Source organism: Mauremys mutica, chromosome 5 (genome assembly GCF_020497125.1).
Source record: "Mauremys mutica isolate MM-2020 ecotype Southern chromosome 5, ASM2049712v1, whole genome shotgun sequence".
In the NCBI taxonomy this organism is placed as follows: Eukaryota; Metazoa; Chordata; order Testudines; family Geoemydidae; genus Mauremys; species Mauremys mutica.
The window spans coordinates 101,831,377-101,852,053 of NC_059076.1; the positions used below are offsets into that span (position 1 = coordinate 101,831,377).

A 20,677-nucleotide genomic window follows, 5' to 3' on the forward strand; every position below is an offset into this window, starting at 1 on the left:
TTACATTGTTTTATTTTTGAATGAGGTTATTTTTGTACATAATTCTACATTTGTAAGTTCAACTTTCATCATAAAGAGATTGTATTACAGTACTTGTATTAGGTGAATTGAAAAATACTATTTTTTTTACAGTGCAAATACTTGTAATGAAAAATAAATATAAAGTGAGCACTCTACACTTTGTATTCTTTGTTGTAATTGAAATCAATATATTTGAAAACGCAGAAAACATCCAAAATATAGAATATCATTTATTTAAATTATTGTTTAATAGTGCAGTTAATTGTGATTAATTTTTTTCAATTGCTTGACAGCCCTACAAAAAAAACATAAAACAATGGGGAGCTATTTTACAATTGGAAAAATAATTATATTTCTTTATTGGGATTGTGTCTCCCAAAGTGGATAGATTTCTCCAGACACTCATACATAAACCATGAGAAATTAACAGAAATATTATTACATGATCATCCCCGCAAGAAATACTATGACTCATTTTCAGTACCATCAATTTACCTGGATAAGGATAAACACTGTGATACCTATTACTGAGAAACTGGAGGCTAGGTTTTTAACATATATTTAATTGCTTACTGGGTTTTCCTCATTACAGTTTCCTGTGAGTCTATAAATTTTACTTTACAGAACCTCTCTTTCTTATTTATATATAAAACCACAAATTAGTGACAAACTGATGGTATGTTAAGTAGTTTCTGAGGTTCCTTTTGACCTAATATATGACAGGATACTGGATACTCTTATATGTAGGGCCCTACCAAATTTGTGGCCATGAAAAAGCATCATGGACCATAAAATGTGGTCTTCCCCGTGAAATCTGGTTATTGTAAGGGGGTCGCAGTATTGTCAACCTTACTTCTGCACTGCCCCAGAGCTGGATACCTGGTGGCTGCTGGGTGGGTGCTCAGCTTTGAAGGTAGCACCACTTCCAGCAGCAAAGCAGAGGTGAGTGTGGCATAGTATTGGGGTGGGAGGGTCACTTTGGAGGGAGGCAGGGCTGGCCTTTTGGGTGGGCTCCATGGGCAACTGCCCAAGCTGCTGCGGTCATGGGGGTGCCGTGAACTGGGCAGGGGCGGGGCTTGGCACACCCCAGCTGGGGGCTCCTACTGTGCAACAGACTACAGCTGTTAGTCCTGACCAGGCAGGGGAGGGATGAGACTTCCTCTTCTCCAGCATGGGCTGCTCCTGGGGCCAAGTCAGACCCACCTCAGTGAACCTCTCCAAAGTGCAGGGAGCTCTGCGGCTTCTGGCTGGGAGCCCAGCTCTGAAGGCAGCGCCACCACCAGCAGCAGCGCGGAAGGGTGGCAATACTGCAACCCCCCTACAATAGCCTTGTGAGTCTTTTGGGTTGGGATCCCCACAGTTACAAGTCTGTGAAGTTTCAGATTTAAATATCTGAAACCGTGAAATTTAAGATTTAAAAAATCCCATGACTGTGAAATTTACTAAAATGGACCACGAATTTGGTAGGGCTGGGGGGAGTTCTTTCTCCCCACTGCAGTCCAGGGGTAGCCTGCACCCCCCAAGCCCCTCATCCCCAGACCCATCCCAAACCCTCATCCCCAGCCAAAGCCCTCACCCTCCAGACATCCCAACCGTCTACCCCAGCCCTGAGCCTCCTCTCACAATCTGAACCCCTCAGCCCACCCCCACCACATGAATTTTGTTATGTGCACCAATATAACAAAATTCATTCCACATATGGATGTAAAAAATTAGAGGGAACACGGTGGCACAATCTGGTCCCTAAAGATGACTTTAATCTCTATATGATGGTCCATATTCTGCTCTCCCTCAGACTACAGAAAAGCTTCTGATATTAATGGAGTTACACTGTTGTAAACCTGTCAAGTGAGAGCAGTATCATGCCCAGTGGAGTTATTCTAGATTTACATTGTTATAACATATTACGTATGATTAAATATGGTCCTCTAACTGTCCTTTATGATCCTTCCTTAATTAAAATCCTAGACAAGGGTTGAAGTAGCTGTCTTGAACAACAGTGCCTATATTAAGGAAAAATTGTCAGACCTCGCTATACTCCCTGAATATGACTATTTGGAATTAACTAACATAACAGCAACAAATGCAATTATTTCTACCACCTTCAGTCTATTTAAATCTTATTGGGACCTATACATTGCAAATGCTTTTGTTATAATTGAACGCATGCCATGTCTCAAGAATTATTACTGTATATTTTTCAGCATAACAAAAATCAAGGAAATCTGATAAATTTCTTAACTTGAAACAAGCCATTCAAGTAATATCCTCATATATATATACAGAATTATAGTATGGCCATCTCTTGTTCTGAAGATTTCTTTCAATGTCAAATATTTTAAAAGTTCCCCATCCAATACTTAGATATTAATTGCTACCTTCAGGGTATCTTTTCTACATGCCAATATTTCTCATGCATGAGGTATAATGAATTATAAAGGCTCATACCATGCTATCAGTTATGAAGTAGAACTCTTACTGAAGGCAATGAGAGTTCTTAAAAATCAGTCGTGTAAGATGGAGTAGTTAAAAAAAAGAAACTTGATTACCAAACTTCTTACCAGGCTTGCTTTTTGTGTGAATTTGTACAGTTTGTCATGAAGACAATGACATGTTTGCACTGTTGCTTAAACACGTACATTAATGCAAGTATCTCAAATTGGCACAGAATGAACAAGCTTCTTGGTAGTTCCAGTTTAGCAAAACACCATCCTATTCTTACACTGCAGTAACGTCAAAAGTCAGTTTTCCAAGAATTTATGAGATATGGAAATTGGGTGCTTTTTGGGACTAAACTGGATCCTGACAATGGTAATGTAGAGGAACAGGAGGAAAGAATCTTACAGGAAACAATGTGTATCATTAAGTACAATGAAATGTGTGCAGAACTGACTCATGCCACAGAAATATAATGAAAATGTTCATATTTAATTTTAAAATTATTTCCTCATTATCTGCAACATATTTATCCGTGCTGATATCTACAAGAAGACCATAAATGTAGTCAAAGTTAGAATATTTTTTCCATCTCAGATGAAACTACAAAACAACTAGACTAAACTAAAGTTACAGGTGCTACAAATATTCCATGTTGATCCTGGGCTAGAATTAAATATAGGATGCTATTTGTAGCAACCTTTACTACATTTTAATGCAGATATTTTGTCTTTTATATATATTGCTAAGGCAGCTTTGCTGCAGTAACTGCACAAAAGGGTGTGAATGCTCCATTACAATGAATAAAAGATGAGGTGAGCACGATGGCAAGGTAAAAGTCACAAGCAGTACACATGGTTTATTTAATCCCTCTCTTACTGTTGTTACATGGGACTGAGACTGTTTCAGTGTTTAAAGACTGAAGCCCTGCCGGATGAGAAGCCTCAAGCCCTAATTAGCTGGCTTCACAGTGGGACAATCATTAAACAGAAAGGTCAACCCACTACACTAGACAAGAGGGAGAAAGAAGCAACTCCACAGCTATTAGAGCTGCTCAGGGAGGTGAGTTTCTCTCTCCTGTGCATTACATCTTCCCATCGCAAGCTGGGTCCTCACACCATGCTGAGCCTGAAGGGATTACTGGGGTGCAGGAGCCACAGAGGACTGACTTTCAGGCCACCATTTCATCTTCTTATGTAAAACAAACTTGGGGGGTAGGAGTTCTTCCAGGTCAGATCGGTGCAGGGTGGTGATGTTATTGTTCTTGATTGCTAAATGTGTTGTAGTGCTAGTCACCCATCTAGCTGGAGAGCAAAGACTTTGTTGTTGTTTACTTTGAAACAGAAAGTGATATAATAGGGATTGGAATCAATACTGTAACTGTGTATCTTTCAGTCCATAGTTTAATATAATGTAGATTCTGCACTTGGAAATTCCATCTTCCCTAACCATACTTGGAAACTATAATCAAATGTATGGCGCTCAAATCCCTTCCTACAAACCAAAAAGTGGAAGAAAAGGACAGACTCTCAGTGGCATTGAATTTCTAAACCAAACAATGAATGATATGCTCATATGTATAAAAACCAGACTATCAGGAGCCAGATTGGTATGCGAATACTTGTGACGATATAAAGCAACATTTAAACAGTTATTGTGGTAAGAAAGAAAATGATGCGCTGTGCCATGTTGTGATTTTCTCCCCCTCAGACAGTAACAAGATGGACCTGCACCAAAACTGCCGATCCAAACAATCTGAACTTTGGGTAATGTGTACTTCTGGATACAAAGTAAACTCCTCTGCTGGACCCCTGAATAGGCTGAAACAAAACCCAGACTCTGTATATCCTTGAATTTTGCAGAAGTCTGGGTTTGGGCCCCAGCTTGGTGGCTCAGGCACATCTCCAGTTATAACAGTGTTTGGATGTGCAACTCTGATATTCTTTGAAAGTAAATATCAAGTTTTCACAAGAAATAATGTTAGTTTTGAAAGCTGCCTTACACAATGTTGTCTTTAGGGTGCTAGGTTAATCTGGAAACCTTAAATTTTTCAAGCACAATTTTGTGACCTGTATAATAACATTATTAACTATTTAAAGTCTTAGAAATAGATTTCCCTTCTCTCAAATGAGAAGGCTGCCAAATTATCTAAGTATCTAGAGTTTTATAATGCTGCTCATCACTCAGCCTCTGAGCATCTTCCATAATCAATAGCAATAGTGCAGTCCTAGTGGATTTCATGCAGTCTCTGGCTCTCTGTCTTCAGAGTAAAATCTCTGCTTGGGTTTTTTGTTTGGTGTTTTGTAGTTGGTTTGCTTGATTGATATTTTTAGGGGAAGGTGTTTGGGGAGAACAAACAACACAAGTATGTAGGGACACAATTAGATTCCAAGGCACAAAATGAGATCAGACTAGCTGGAGACATACAGGATAACAAGAAAACATTCTACAAATACATTAGAAGCAAGAGAAAGACAGGGTAGACCCGTTACTCAAGGAAGGGGGCGGGAACAATAACAGAAAATGTGGAAATGGCAGAGCTGCTTAATGACTTTGTTTTGGCTTCCATCACGAAGGTTGGTGGTGATTGGACATATAACATAGTGAATGCCAGTGAAAATAAGGTAGGATCAGAGACTAAAATAGGGAAAGAACACGTTAGATGTCAAGTCAAGTCTAGCCTGATGAAATGCATCCTAGAATACTCAAGGAGCTAACTCAGGAGATATCTGAGCCCTTAGCGATTATCTTTGAAAGGTCATGGAAGATGGGAGAGATTCCAGAAGACTGGAAAAGGGCAAATATATTGCCAATCTATAAAAAGGGAAATAAGGACAACATGGAGAATTACAGACCAGTCAGCTTAACTTCTGTACCCAGAAAGATAATGGAGCAAATAATTAAGCAATCAGTTTGCAAACATCTAGAAAATAATAAGGTGATAAGTAACAGTCAGCATGGATTTGTCAAGAACAAATCATGTCAAACCAACCCGATAGCTTTCTTTGACAGGGTAACAAGCCTTGTGGATGGGGGGGAAAGTGGTAGCTATGTGTATATCTTGACTTTAGTAAAGCTTTTGATACTGTCTCACATGACTTTCTCATAAACCAACTAGGGAAACATAACCTAGATGGAGCTACTATAAGGTGGGTGTATAACTGGTTGGAAAACTGTTCCCAGAGACTAATCGTCAGTGGTTCACAGTCATGCTGGAAGGGCATAATGAGTGGGGGCCCACAGGGATCAGTTCTGTTCAATATCTTCATCAATGCTTTAGATAATGGTATAGAGAGTACATGTATAAAGTTTGCAGATGATACCAAGATGGGAGGGGTAGCAAGTGCTTTGGAGGATAGGATTATAATTCAAAATGATCTGGACAATCTGGAGAAATGGTCTGAAGTAAATAGGATGAAATTCAATAAGGACAAATGCAAAGTACTCCACTTAGGAAGGAACAATCAGTTGCACACATACAAAATGGGAAAGGACTGCCTAGGAAGGGGTACTGCAGAAAGGAATCTCGGGGTCATAGTGGTCCACAAGCTAAATGAGTCAGCAGTGTAACACTGTTGAAAAAAAGCAAACATGATTCTGGGATGCATTAGTAGAACTGTTATAAGCAAGACACGAGAAGTAATTATCAGCTCTACTCCGTGCTGATTAGGCCTCAACTGGAGTATTGTGTCCAGTTCTGGGCTTCATATTTCAGGAAAGATGTGAACAAACTGGAGAAAGTCCAGAGAAGAGCAACAAAAATGATTAAAGGTCTAGAAAAACATGACTTATGAGGGAAGAGTGAAAAAAAATGGGTTTGTTTTGTCTGGAAAAGAGAAGATGGAGAGGAGACATGATAACAGTTTTCAAGTACATAGAAGGCTGTTACAAGGAGGAGGGAGAAAAACTGGTCTTAACCACTGAGGATAGGACAAGAAGCAATAGGCTTAAATTGCAGCACGGGAGGTTTAGGTTGGATATTAGAAAAAAAAACAAACTTCCTGTCAGAGTAGTTAAGCACTGGAATAAATTTCCCAGGGAGGTTGTGGAATCTCCATCATTGCAGATTTTTAAGAGCAGATTAGAGAAAACTCTCAGGGATTGTCTAGATAATACTTAGTCCTGCCACGAGTGCAGGGGACTGGACTAGATGACCTCTCGAGGCCCTTCCAGTCCTGTGATTCTATGATAGTCCCCCCCACCTCCCACTTTTCAGTTTCTTAACTTTCTCAAACACATTCCTTTTATTTTTTAATTGTGCAGAGTAGGGAAATGGTTAGTTTTTAGGCAATTTTGTTCATTCCTAAAGATGTAGGAGAACCAACAAAGCTGAGGAACTGAATATTTTGCAATTCTATAAAAGTCCCAAAACACCTTTTTGCTTTTCCAGTTGATCTTCTGCACTGCGTGCACTTAAAACACATCAGCAAAATCTGTTCAGCCATTTCTGGCATCAATTAAACAAATATAAAACTTCTCATTGTTCCATTTATAAATTTTTCAACATAGACCCAAATCCTTAGCCCAGTCACCAAGTTCAGTGGTCTGAGCACAGAGCAGATGCACAGGAGGTCATGAGGAGCAATTCTCCCAACAGAGCATCTCCACAGCTGCCCCTACGGAAACTACTTTGGTCCAGTGCACCCTCTTCCACGGCTCAATGATCCACAATGGATCACTTTCCACAATGGAAACAAGCACCGACGGATCTGCACTGCCATGGATCCTTTCATGCCATTTCTGGAACAGTCCTTCCCATCATGCTATTCAGGAAACTTACAGTTTACACAGAGCAAGGTTCTGCATTCTGCAGGAGGTGTACACACACCCAAAACCTTCCCCTCACCAACTGATGCAGCAAAAACTCATCAGTTCTGAAGCCGCAGAGGAGAGGGCCCCAGACACAAAAAACAGCAAGCTGAAACTTTTTCATTCAGTTTTCTTAGACTGAGACCTGCCTTGTATGGCAGGAATGCTGGATCTTATCAACCTCTGAGCCTCCTGAAATGCGCACTTGTTTCAAATTAGAGATTATTTTAAAAAAAGATTATTTGAAGTTTGCCACCATCTCAGACTCTGGGTCACTGAACTTTAAAAGTTCATAACTTTAAAACTACTCAACTATTCTCCTTCAAATGTACTTTGTTTTGTAGCTATTAGACACCTCACCTCAATAATAAATGCCACAAAAAAACTGTAACAGATATAACTTCAGGTAACAGGAACTGACACTTAACGTAAAAAAGTCTGGAGTTGTTTCCACATCTCAACACCTCCCTTGTTATCTCGTGCAGTTTATCTCTGTGTTTTCCTTTACACAAGAAATACATTCCTTCCAGATTACATAAAATTATCTTTATAAATAAGATGTTCTATGATGCAATTCATATAAGACGAGACCATGTAGTATTTTGAGGAAGAAGCATAATGGACCAGAGCTAACTGCTTTAACAAGTATTTTCTTGACTTGTGTGTTTGATTATTCACTGATTTAATGGGTTTTTTTTCCAAAAGGAAATCAACATTTCAAGTAAAAAGAAAGTAGTATAGAACACCATAATTAGAGCAATCATAATTCTCCATCAGTTGTGAGTTGCCAGCCTTATGGCAGTAAATGTTCTATGGCATGTCCACAGAAATGCATATTCCATTTCATTTTCTCTGTCTTTTACACACAGGAGAGAAAATTTCTCAAAAACAGCCGACAAAGAAGTCCAAACATAGTAATGAACATAAGACCCATTTCTGCAACTTCCTATCACAAGAGTATCCCTTTTCTACTCAATGGAACTAATCACCTGAATAAATACTATAATATCATGAGCAAAGTTGCAAATGTTTTTGGAATATTCAGTGTACATGGAAAACATTTTAAATAGAATAATTCTAGCATTATATTATAAAAATAAGATATAACAATGTAATACAATGTAATGAAATCCCATTTTGGTCATCTTGCGAGAGACTGATAAAGTTCCAGGTGTTTAGTTTGATGTTAGCAAAGCCTCCAAAATCTTTATATTAAATGACGTCTTACCTAACATTCTTATATGCATACATTATGGCTCCATAGTTAAGGTTACACTGATTTTTTTCAAATAAGTGGGATTTCAGTATCCTTGTTAGAGGTGAAAATAAATGTTTGTCATTACAAACGTAACACAAATTACTTCCCTAGTACAGTACAAATTTCATTTTCTAGTGAAAGCAACTAAGGTCAGTAGGGCTCTGATCCAGCAAAGCACATAAGCAGGTGCTTAACTTTAAACAAGCCTATAGTTCCCATTGACTTACGTGCTTTGCTAGATCAAGGCCTAGTTTAAGAGTTCAAAGGAGTTAAAGCTGGTCTATTTTATGATCCTTGTAATTTATAAAACAAGGCTTGGAAGGATTAGATTTTTAATCAGTAAAATGTAGGTAAACATTGATTTCACCACATACACACAAACTGATGAAAAAATATTTCCATCAATAATAATTAAAATTTACAGATAGACAAGGTAAGCAAAAATACTGCTTGAGAACTTATTAGAGTTTGATCTAAGGACATTTCTTTGTATATTTTGACATGTGATATTGACAATTTATGTTTTAACAGTTATAAACATTTAACTTTTTGAATCTCAGCATCTACTCTCATTCATTAATCATATTCTTCCTAGAGTTCAGACCTAACTATTGTTATAGTTAATGTGAGCTGTGTGTTAACAGAAGGAAGAGACACTGGAGTTAATACTGTTGATGCAAGTAAAAAATTACAGATTTATATTAAAAAAATTATATTAAAAAAAGCTGTAATTCTGTCCAGATTTCTTCTACATAAAATTGTAAAATAATTTATTACAAATATTGAGAGAATTGAATTTACTTCCTTACCCCTTCAAAACAACCAAAAATTCTTGATAAGATTGAGGTTAATATAAAACACCATTTTCTAACTTTTCCCCTTAGATAAAGATATTTCTAATTAGATAATAAGAAGAGATGTAATTTTATTTGACTCAGCATTTTAAAATTATTTAAAATTCTTGATTGATATAGGAAAAGTCTTTCTTTTTCAAATAATAAAGCAGCTTTAATTTGCTTTAGAAGACCAATCATTTTCAACTACATTAAAACGTTCAATTAATTAATATCAGCTACTTCAGAAACAAGGGTCACTATTAACAACGACTAGAGAAAAAATATTTTCACTTGTCTAAGCTAGAAAAAAAAAGTTTCTATAGATCATTATTGTTTCTAATTAGCCATACCCATGATTGTTGTTTACTGTTCAATTATTCAGTGTAACAGTGTTCAAGAAATATGAAAGGTAACATCTTTTCTAGCTGTAAAATAGAAACCATACAGCATATTATGTTAACTTGTGGTGTTTAGATGTGCTTGTAATTATTAGAACTGGGAGCACTGGCTGTTGGGAGTCTGAAAGGACAGGAAACAGGAAGGAGAGGGGAGGAGTTGAGGAGGCTGAGTGAGAGTTACAAAGGGTGCAACAGCAGCAGCTTGGTACAGAGGTTTCTATTGTAAAAATAAAGTCTTGTTGAAGTTGTTAGTAACTTGCCTGGTTGATACAACATTTTGGCAATGAGGGTGGGATCTTCTGCCTCTGAACCCACCTGCACCCTTTCTGCAAAGCCCAGGTGAGCCTCCAATTGCTTTTACTGTCTGGATCCATATGTTTGAGACTTATCTGCTTGCAATGGAAAAGAGGAGACTAAGGGGGGATATGACAGAGGTATATAAAATCATGAGTGATGTGGAGAAAGTGGATAAGAAAAAGTTATTTACTTATTCCCATAATACAAGTGTAAGCAGAGTCAGGATGAGCTCTACCCTGACATCTGGTGGTGAATTATGGTGAGTGTGGAAAAGAATTTCAGAGGCTGATTGTGTTTGAATAGGCACACCCACCCCGCCTAGCATAGCCCACGGCAGCCTAAAATGGTTACTTTCACAGCTGTGGGATCCCCAATTTCTTTGTTATTGGGGCAGGAGGAATAAAGTGTCACCCTGATTATGTAAATGAGGAACTATGAAACTGTTCTATGACAGAGAGTCTCACCATGAACTAAGTAGCACTCGCTAGACAAGGGACATGGGTTCCAAAACCCAATGAATGAAGAGAGGCTGGGGACAGGTATCTGTACCTGGTGGTGTGGGCCTCTTGTGTGAGCCAGAAACACCAATTGCACCTCCTTCTCCTCCTCTCTCCACTGTTGAATATCAGAACTGATTTTTGATTCCCTTAAGAATTACAGGTTACTGAGCTGAACTCACTTTGGGCTAATGGTGCACCAGCACTGGGGCTCCCCTACTATGAGCTGAAATCACTAAGAGCTGAAATCATTAAAGAGCTAAAATTACTGAGCTGAGAGCACTGAGTGCTGTGCTAACTAAGGGGGAGCCTGAAGCTATATTGCAGAGCAGAGCAGTTTGTGGGGACAGTTGGAGTGCCCACGGAGAGAGTGGAGCCGAGTAGTTTGTGGGGACGGCTGGAGCAGATCACAGGACGGCTGGTGGAGCAGAACAGCTGTCAAAGCCGAGCGGAGCTGAGCAGTTTGTTGGGACGGCAGAAGCAGAACCCCACAGAGCAGCAGGGCATTTGGCCCCGGACCATGTAAGGTGCCCCTTTCTACCCAGGCTGGTGGGGGGGGGGAAACCCTGCAGATAGACTCTCGAACTCTGGGGCTGCACTGATCCGAGACAGAGACTTTTGGGTTGCGGGACTTTTGGGACTGTGGGTGATCTTTGGGTTGCTGGACTCTAGGGACATTTGGGGTATTGGACTTTGGAGTCTTGGGGTGATTTGGGGGTTGCTGGACTCAAGAACCCAGGGAAAAGGACACGGCCCAATTTCCTGCGGTGGGTCTTTGCTCATGGTTTGGTCTATGAACTCTAGTTGAGGTGTTTTCCCAATTTAATGCTATGTTGTTTATCTCATGTTATTAAACATTTTTTGCTACACCGAGACTCTGTGCTTGCGAGAGGGGAAGTATTGCCTCTTCGAGGCGCCCAGGAGTGTGTGTAAGATTTTCCCAGGTCACTGGGTGGGGGCTCGAGCTGGTTTTGCATTACGCTGTAGGGAAGGGACCCCTATGTATTGAACCCAGCCCTTGCTGCTATCAATTCGGCCTGGCAGAAGGGGTACACAAGAACTAGGGGTCACCAAATGAAATTAATAGGCAGCAGGTTTAAAACAAATACAAGGAAGTTCTTCTTCACGCAGTGCACAGTCAACTTGTGGAACTCCTTACCTGAGGAGGTTGTGAAGGCTAGGACTATAACAGCATTTAAAAGAGAACTGGATAAATTCATGGTGGTTAAGTCCATTAATGGCTATTAGCCAGGATGGGTAAGGAATGGTGTCCCTAGCCTCTGATTGTCAGAGGATGTAGATGGATGGCAGGAGAGAGAGATCACTTGGTCATTGCCTGTTAGGTCCACTCCCTTTGGGGCACCTGGCATTGGCCACTGTCAATAGACAGGATACTGGGCTAGATGGACCTTTGGTCTAACCCGATACCGCCGTTCTTATGTTCAATCAGTGCTACAGAGATTTCTGAAGTAAGAAAGCGTGCTCTGCTAATCCACTGCCTTGGAGCAGAAGGGCAGCGTATATTTTACACTTTTCCCTTTGCAGATGATAAATATGAGACTTCACTCACTGCATTAAAGAACTTTTTTGTGCCAAAAATTAATGTAGTAGCTAATCGCTACAGATTTCGCCAGCATGAGCAGAAACCAGCATGAGCAGAGACTATAATGCAGTATATTGCTTCCCTGAAGAGTCTGATTGTAACTTGTGACTTTGGGAATATGGCAGATGAGATGATTAGAAACCAGCTCATTCAGAAAATAACCATGCTTCATGTAAGAGAACGCTTACTTCTAGAACCACAACTTACACTAGAAAAAGCAATAACCATTGCTACTCAGATTGAGTCAGCTACAGCTGAAGCCAAAATAATGAGCAGAGATACAGAAAGCACAGTCCAGGCTGTGACTCCTTTGCAGAAAAGTTCACTATCACTGCAGACAAAGACTTGCAAGAGGAAAACTAATAAAAAGCCACTGAATCAGCAAATGCAAAATACAGTAAAAGTATGCTTTCACTGTGGATCCCCGCAACATCTTGCAAGCTACAGAGGATATCCAGCAAAAGTAGCTCAGTGCAATCATCGCAAAAAGATTGGGCATTTGCTAAAGTATGTCGCAGAAGCCAATTCAATCAACAGATGCATGCAGTTACAATACCAGATGTTACTGTGCTGAGTGTGGACAAAATCACCACTGTACATATTCCAGAACAGATAAAGTGCACTGTAAACGTTTCCGCCATACCCTGAGGCAAATCACACTCTATTCAGCTAATGTTGGACACTGGCGTCTGATGAAGTGGGCATTCACCCACGAAAGCTTATGCTCCAATACATCTGTTAGTCTTTAAGGTGCCACAGGACTCTTTGTTGCTTTTCACAGATCCAGACTAACATGGCTACCCCTCTCATAACTGGCTCAGCAGTATCTATACTACCTGATTCCATTTATTTGCATTACTTTAAAAATGTGCCTCTTACTGAACCCAAACTTCAGTTGGTGTGCTATTTGAAAAACCATATTCCAGTACATGGCTGCCTGCCAGCAATAGTTACTTTTGGTGATTGCTGTGTAACTGCAGAGTTCTACGTTGTCCACAAAGGTACTCCTATCCTTGGCAGAGATTTATTGGCTTCTTTAAATCTCAGGGTAGTTAATGGACAAATTGATCTTCCTCAGCAAAACACTCTTGCGGTACACACACCAGTTTCAGCTGGTACCCAACACCAGGTTTAGGAGAAACTCGGCTGTGCTTATGGGTTTCTGCATAAAGTTAAAATGCAAAATAATGTGATGCCTGTACGACAAAAATTACGGCGCTTACCATTTTCAGTCAGGGAAGCTGTTTCAGAGGAACTTAAAAAACTTGTTCAAACTGACATTATTGAAGAGATTAACTCCTCGGAATGGGTTTCACCTATAGTGGTGATGCAGAAGAAGGGTGGAGGCATTTGCCTTTGTGTGAACTTAAGCCAAATAAAGCTATTGTGATTGACAGCCATCCTCTTCCTCACATAGAGGAAGTATTTGCACAGCTCCATGCAGAAAAGATGTTTTCTGCTCTTGATTTGCTTTCCGATTTACTTCCCTGGAGTTTGAAACCTTTCTAGCAGAGAAGAACATTTTACACAGAAGGTCATCCCATATATTACCCTCAAGCCAATGGGGAAATTGAACGGTTTAACAGAAGTTTGAAAGAGAGTTTGCAAACAGCTAAACTGTAAGGGTGATAGTGGATACCCTTCACTACTAATTTCTTGCAAGCCTACCGGGCTACACAACATGCCACAATGCAAAGATCACCCGCAGAGTTACTGCATGGGAAACAGATGAATACTAAATTGAAAATTGTTGGATTGTTAAAGGCACGACCTGATGCCCCAAACGAGGATGATGTGAGAAAAACAGTTGAACAGAACCAAGCAAAGCCTAAAGCTTTCACAGACAAGCGGCGGGATGCTAAGGAACCAAAGTCTGAGTGTGATTCCTTCGTTAGAATACGAAAACCTGGAATTTTATGCAAAGGGGATCATAAATTCACAGCTCCTCTTAAAATCATAGAGAAGAAAGGACCTTACACCTATCGACTTTCTGATGGGTGGGTATGGAATGCTTCTTATCTTGCACCTGCCTATGCACCAAGAGGAGATTATGCCAACACCCAGTCTGCATTGGATGACTTCACCATACAACTAACACAACAAGACATTGCACTGGAATCAGGGCTTGAGAGACGGCCTGTCAGACCCAGACGACCACCTGTCTGGACTAAAGACTATGTCATGTAGTATCTACAGTGTTTCCAGTGTAATATTTCTGCCAGTAGTATAGTATCTTGTTTCCTATTTGTTCCTGTGGTTAGGACAAGAATGTTTATTTTAATTGGGAGGGTTTCTTAAGAGAGGAGGGAATGTGGTGTTTAGATGTTGCTTGTAATTATTAGAACTGGGAGCACTGGCTGTTGGGAGTCTGAAAGGACAGGAAACAGGAAGGAGGTGGGAAGGAGTTGAGGAGGCTGAGTGGGAGTTACAGAGGGTGCAGCAGCAGCTTGGTACAGAGGTTTTCACTGTAAAAATAAAGTCCTGTTAAAGTTGTTAGTAACTTGCCTGGTTGATACAACATAACTGTATTGTGGAGATGCCGTAAGAGTTCCAGGGTTAAGGTTATATTGAAATTTGCACTGAAAATAGGGAATAAACCCCTGATTCAGCAAAGTAATTAAGCATGTGTCCAACTTTAATAGACACTGGTAATTTAAGGGAACTACTTATGTGCTTTAAATTAAGTATATTGCTTATGGGCTTTGTTGGATTGGGACCAGAATAAAGAGTGGCCCAGATCCTTAAAGGTCTAATGGGTGTTGGAGTTTTGGGGGCATCTGAGGACCTGGGCCAGTGTCCCTAAGTTCGCAGCACTTACTATTTGATGGCTTGGCCTGCAAGGTCCTGTGAGATGCTGTACACCAGTGATGGGCAACCTGCAGCCCGCAGGCCACGAGACAGTGTTTACATTGACTGTCCGCAGACACGGCCACCCACAGCTCCCCGTGGCCATGGTTCACTGTTCCTGGCCAATGAGAGCTGCAGGAAGCGGCCACCAGCCCCGTCCCTGTGGCCCGCACCGCTTCCCGCAAAGCTCATTGGCCGGGAACAGCAAACTGCGGCCACCGGGAGCTGAGGACGGTCAATGTAAACACTCTTGCAGCCCGCCAGCATATTACCCTGACAGGCCGCGTATTGCCCCTGGGCCATAGGTTGCCCACCACTGCTGTACACTTTCAACTCCTACTGAAGTCAGTGGGAGTTGAGGCCACTCAGCATGTTTCAGGAGTGTTAGCATGTCTGAGGAGGTTGTGAAGGCTTAGAACAGGGCAGATTTAGACTTAGTGGGGCCCTGTGCACAACTTATTTTTCAGGCCCCCTACTTGGGACCCATCTAAGAAAAAGAACATTCTCTCTTATCTCCCCACCCCTGCCAGTTTTTCATTCTTTTTTTTCTTCCTCCTCCTCCTATATTATAAGTAATGGGAAGTAAATGAAAATAAAGAGAGGTACCTTGATTGGCAAAGGGGGCTGGGGTGCAGAAAGGGGTGCGGAGGTCGGGCTCTGGGAGGGAGTTTAGATGCTGGGTAAGGGCTCTGGGCTTGGGCAGGGGGTTGGAATGTGGGAGGTGGTGAGGGGTGCAGGCTCTGAGCTAGGGCAGGGGGTTGGGGTGCAGGAGAGGTGAGGGGTCGGGGTGTGGGAGGAAGTTTGGGTGGGGGCTCTGGGCTGAGGCATGGGAGGGAGTTAAGGAGGTGGCACTTACCTCAGGCGGCACGGCTCTCAAAGCAACAGGCACCCTCCCCCGGCAGCGGCTCCTAGGCAGGGGAGCCAGGGGGTCTCTGCATGCTCCTGCCCACTGGTGCCACCCCTGTCCGCAGGCGCCACTCCCACAGCTCCCATTGGCCACAGTTCCCGGTCAATGGGAACTGCGGAGTTTGCTTGGGGCGGGGGCAGTGCATGGAGACACACCCCCCCAGGGTCTGCAGGGACATGCCGGTCGCTCTGGGAGTGGCCCAGCTTGGAGGGAGGGAGGCAGAGCGTGCAGGGAGCCGCCTTAACCCTGCTGCTGGCATGTCTCTGCGTGCCCCTTGGAGGGGAGACGGGGCAGCGGGTCTCCGTGAGCTTCCCAGGGCGGGGGCAGCACGCCAGGGGCGTGCAAAGACATACCAGCAGCTGGCCGTTTCCAGGAGTGGCGTGGGGCCACCAGCCACAGCATGCAGGTAGCCTGCCTGCCTGAGCCCTGCTGCGCCGCCTGCCAGGACTTGGTGGCAGGTTGTCAGATGAGATATGTGCTGCATTTTGGGGGGATCTCCCTGTTGTTGGGGGCCCCGCGCCACCACACGATTTCTTTCATGGTAAATCCACTCCTGGTTCAGAAATTAGAAAGATCAAGGCCAGAGTTCACAAATGGATGTCGTGAGAATTAATAAGTAAGGCATTGAACCTACAAACACACAAGATCAGGTCCTAAATCTGTTAGTTAGCGAATTTGAAGCATTTTCAAATGGGTTCTTTGTCAAAATTATGTTGGTATTCACTTTTGGGGGGAGCTCTTTAGAAAATAAATTCCTGATTTTATTAAGATATGAAAATGACTAACATCTAGATTAAATCCAAGGCACAGGTGACTTTTTCCAGTTTATATTTTTTTTAAATTTATTCGCACTGTTAGTAATAGTTATTTCTGTCTATGTCACAAGAACCATCAACAAATATTTGCATGAATGGATATTTCTCATCAAGAGGATTCTCTAGACTCTAAAGCCAAGATTTTCCAAAGGGACTAGTGATTTTGGGTGCCTCAGCTTTAAAGGATTTTCATGCCACACACCTTACCCTTCTCCAAATCAGTCTAGTTTTAGGTATCTCTAGTTGGGCACTCAAAATCATTAGTCACTATGGAAAACCTTGTCTTAGGCTTTCATTTAAAAAACAGAATGTATCTAGCCCTTACTGTTGTGTAGAAAAACTTGGAAATGTGACCAAAGTTAAATCAATACAATGCTGTCTTCCAGAGTCTGCAAACAGCCTGAAAGAAATCACTCTGATAGGCAAAACTGCTCCATTCATCTCAATATGGTTAGTAATTGATATCTCAAAGTAACAATTTAAGGAACCAATCCTGCTGTGAGATAGGGGCCTAAATATTAACTTTTTAAACTAATTGATTGCTGAGCATTTTAACAGAAATATCTAGCTAATATGACAAATGGATGTGATGACAAACAGCTTTGATGACCAATATTATGAAGGCGTCACAATCAGAGTGACTCCATAGTTAAGAATACATTTACGCTTCCAGCAAGGTTTAAATTGGTCACTTATGCATGAATACAATTATGTATCTTCCCCAAATTTGCAGCACTTACTCTTTCTGTATAGAATTAATATCTTGTAGATTTACATTATTCTTTTAAATGCACCTCTACCTCTATATAACGCTGTCCTTGGGAGCCAAAAAATCTTACTGTGTTATAGGTGAAACCATGTTATATTGAACTTGCTTTGATCCACTGGAGTGCGCAGCCCCACACCTCCCCCCCCCAGCACTGCTTTACCACGTTATATCGGGTGGCGTTATATTGAGGTAGCAGTGTAGTTTAAGAATTATAAACATTTTTAATGACCATTAGTTGAATTTTATTTTTGGGAATCTACCTTTAAGAATCCTTCTAGCAACAAAATCTCCCAAATTTGAGAGTTGAAAATTCACTCATGCATTCAAAAAAGCTTGGGAAAAGTTAGTACTGTGCCAATTTACTTTCTGTACTCTATTAGTCATAGCCACATGTCTATTTATGCTATGATATTTATCATTTTTTTAAAAATCAAATTAATTTGTCATTTTAAGTGTGACTTTCAGTTTTCTGTTATGTGCATTGAAGGTGACAGTATTGTTGAATTAAATTAGCGTATTAGGGAAGGCATTAAGGGGGTTGATGTGAATGAGCATTGTAAAATTAGTGCACTGTTTCTTGGCAAGCAGTAGGAATGTTGCCTTAATCTAGGATTTCCTTACTTTTACTGTTTGGATTTTTGTAAAGAAATAGACTTGAGCAACTTTAATTCTAAATTAACTACATTTATGAATGGGAATAACTCCTTCTCCTGAATGTATGCTAAATTCTTCAGCTCTAAAGGCAGAATATTTTGTACTTCTAAGAATAGGCTGCTTAATTGTTTCAAGGACTTCTAATAAAGAGCCTGATGCTGCAGTGTTTTTAAACCAAGGCTGTAGACTTCAATGGAAACTCTTCCTTTTAAATAGACAAGGATTAAGATCAAATTATTGTGTTAACTTTAGTCCTCTGCTCTCCAAAATACCTATAGAGAAATTCTTAAATTCTATTTCAGACTAATCACTGTGTATGACCTACACTTAATTGCAATATATACATAGCCGGTGATACTGTGCTTTTAGTTTCTGTGTATTACTCTTCAGGAATGGGGCTGTAACAAAATCTGAGTATATCACAGCCTATATTTATGTGAAATGGCCCGTTTCCTAAAATCAGAGCTAAACTTCAGGTAACCTAGGGCAGTGAAATACACGATCCAGCAACTTTAGGTGCAAGACTGCTCTTGGATATTTAGTTCTCGCAGCTGCCTCTTGTTCAGCTTTCACCCTTAAAAATAACAGATCTCAGCACGATCCTGGAGCACGAGCCAGATGCCAGAGTTGTTCCTTTTCAGTTTGTTTTCACAACCACGGGGGAAAGCAGAGACCCGAGGCCCCCACGCCCAAAAGCAGGCTGACCGGGCTAGTGGGCTGAAGAGGGGAGAAATAGAGTCAGCCGATGCCAGCCATCCTCCAGGCTGGGGAGCTGGCTGTGACACTGGGCTGAAGGCGCCCTGAGCAGCTCAGCTCAGGACTAGGGGCTGCAGCACTAACTACAGGAGGAGAGCCCTGTTCCCCCAAGGCAGGAGTGAACCGCACGTGCCCGGAGGTTCCCCGGGCAGCTGACACGGCTACAGCCGCCGAACCGCCTCCTCTCTTTATTGGGCTGGACGGCCTGAGCGCCAGCATTTCCCGGGACCCCTGCACTGCTCCCCCACAGCCGCAGGCCAGCTGGAGAGGGCTCGCCCCTGCTGTGCCCCTGCCCAGGAGGCGCGATCACAAGAACAGCCCAGAGAAAGGAAGAGCAGGAGCTGCTGCTGCCAGCAGGGAGCTGGCTGGCTGTGCCCGCCTTAGTGCCCTTTCCAGGCAAGCCCCTCAAGCAGAGACATGGGCAGACCAGAACCAACTTCTGCCAACACCACCCGGTGCAGAACAGCTGGGAGCTTGCCAAGGCCCCACTGGCTTGTTCTCAGTTGTGATCTAAGGGGCCAGTCTGGCAATACCCGGCATCAGTGTGTGTGGGGGGCGGTGTGGGGTGCCTGGAGGCCCCGGGGGAGACCGCTGGAGCCGCGCCTGGCAGCCCCGGGAACGGAGGGCGCGGGGCTGCAGAGCCAGGGTCCCCCGCGGGGTGAAAGGCGGCCGGTGCCCGGACGAGTTACCTTCGGGGTTGGCGCTGATGAAGATCCGGACGCTCCTGCCGCTGGGCGCTACGTGAGACGGCAGAGCCAAGAGGTTCCCGGAGAAAGCCGCCCGCCGGAGCGCCGAGTCCCGCGGACAGGGCAGCCGGCCGCCCGCTCCCGCCGGCCACATCGCCCGCCGCCGCCTGCTCGGCCCCGCAGTGCTCCGCAGGAGAAGCGCCGAGGCAGCCGCAGTCCCCCCTCCCACCCCGGGCTCACAGCAGCCCCCGGCCCGCAGCGGCAGCAGGAGCAGCCGCGCTCGCCACCTGCTCGCTGGGAGCGGCCATACGGGCTCCCCAGCTCCTCTTCTGCCACCGCCGCCTCCTCCTGTGTCCTCAGAGCAGCACCGGGCGGCAGCGGGAGGTCGTCGGCGGCAGCGGCAGCTGGGCTTCCGCGTGCCCCGGCCCCGGGAACGTGCAAGCAGGAGGGGCTGCAGAAGCAGGTGGCGGATGGAAACAAACTTTATGCGCGGAGCTCTTCCCGGCTCGCTGCTGGGCGTTCAGCGATGACTCCACAATCCCGGCCCCATCACCCAGCGAGCGCCAGCGATGGTGCAGCACAGCCGAGCTCGGCTACTGCGGCCAGCCCGAGGATGCGGGGGGGAGGCACCTCCGCGGGCATCCACCACGCCAGTGCGCGCCGTTCGCCCCTAGCTTGGCACAAGCGTGGGCGATTTCACAGCTCGGTCCACGAGCCCACCCCCGGCGCCTTGGGCTGTGGCCCCCCTCTCACTCCACACCTGCCCAGGGAGGCACAACGCATCATCAGCTGCCCCCGTAGGACTTCAGGGGAAGAGAGCGCGCGGGGCTTTTGCAGAGAGATTCTGGAACGGGGGGGTCGATCCTCAGCCCTGACTCTCGGGGACCAGTCTCAGCAGGCTCCTGGCGGGTGCAGGGGAGCCTGGTCACAGCTGAAACACTGTAATAATAAGTCTCTTGGTTGGTTGATTTTTCTCATGCATTAAGGGCTGCGGCGTCCAAAAAGGGACCTTCCCTTCTGCAACTCTTCTCCAGCAACATTTCCAGCCCCTTCCCTCCTCAAACTGTTTCACAGCCCCCGGCGGGGAT

General features: G+C 43.4%; 1 protein-coding gene across 1 annotated transcript in view; it reads right to left on the reverse strand.

The window, feature by feature from the left end:
• The window catches only part of NWD2 (NACHT and WD repeat domain containing 2), a 136,342-nt gene extending 116,537 nt beyond the window's left edge, over positions 1-19,805 (reverse strand). The window contains exon 1 of the mRNA XM_045019497.1: positions 19,593-19,805. Within this exon, the coding sequence (XP_044875432.1) occupies positions 19,593-19,743 (151 nt within the window). The 5' untranslated portion in view covers positions 19,744-19,805. The remainder of the gene's footprint in view (positions 1-19,592) is intronic.
• Between the last annotated feature and the right edge of the window lie 872 nt (positions 19,806-20,677).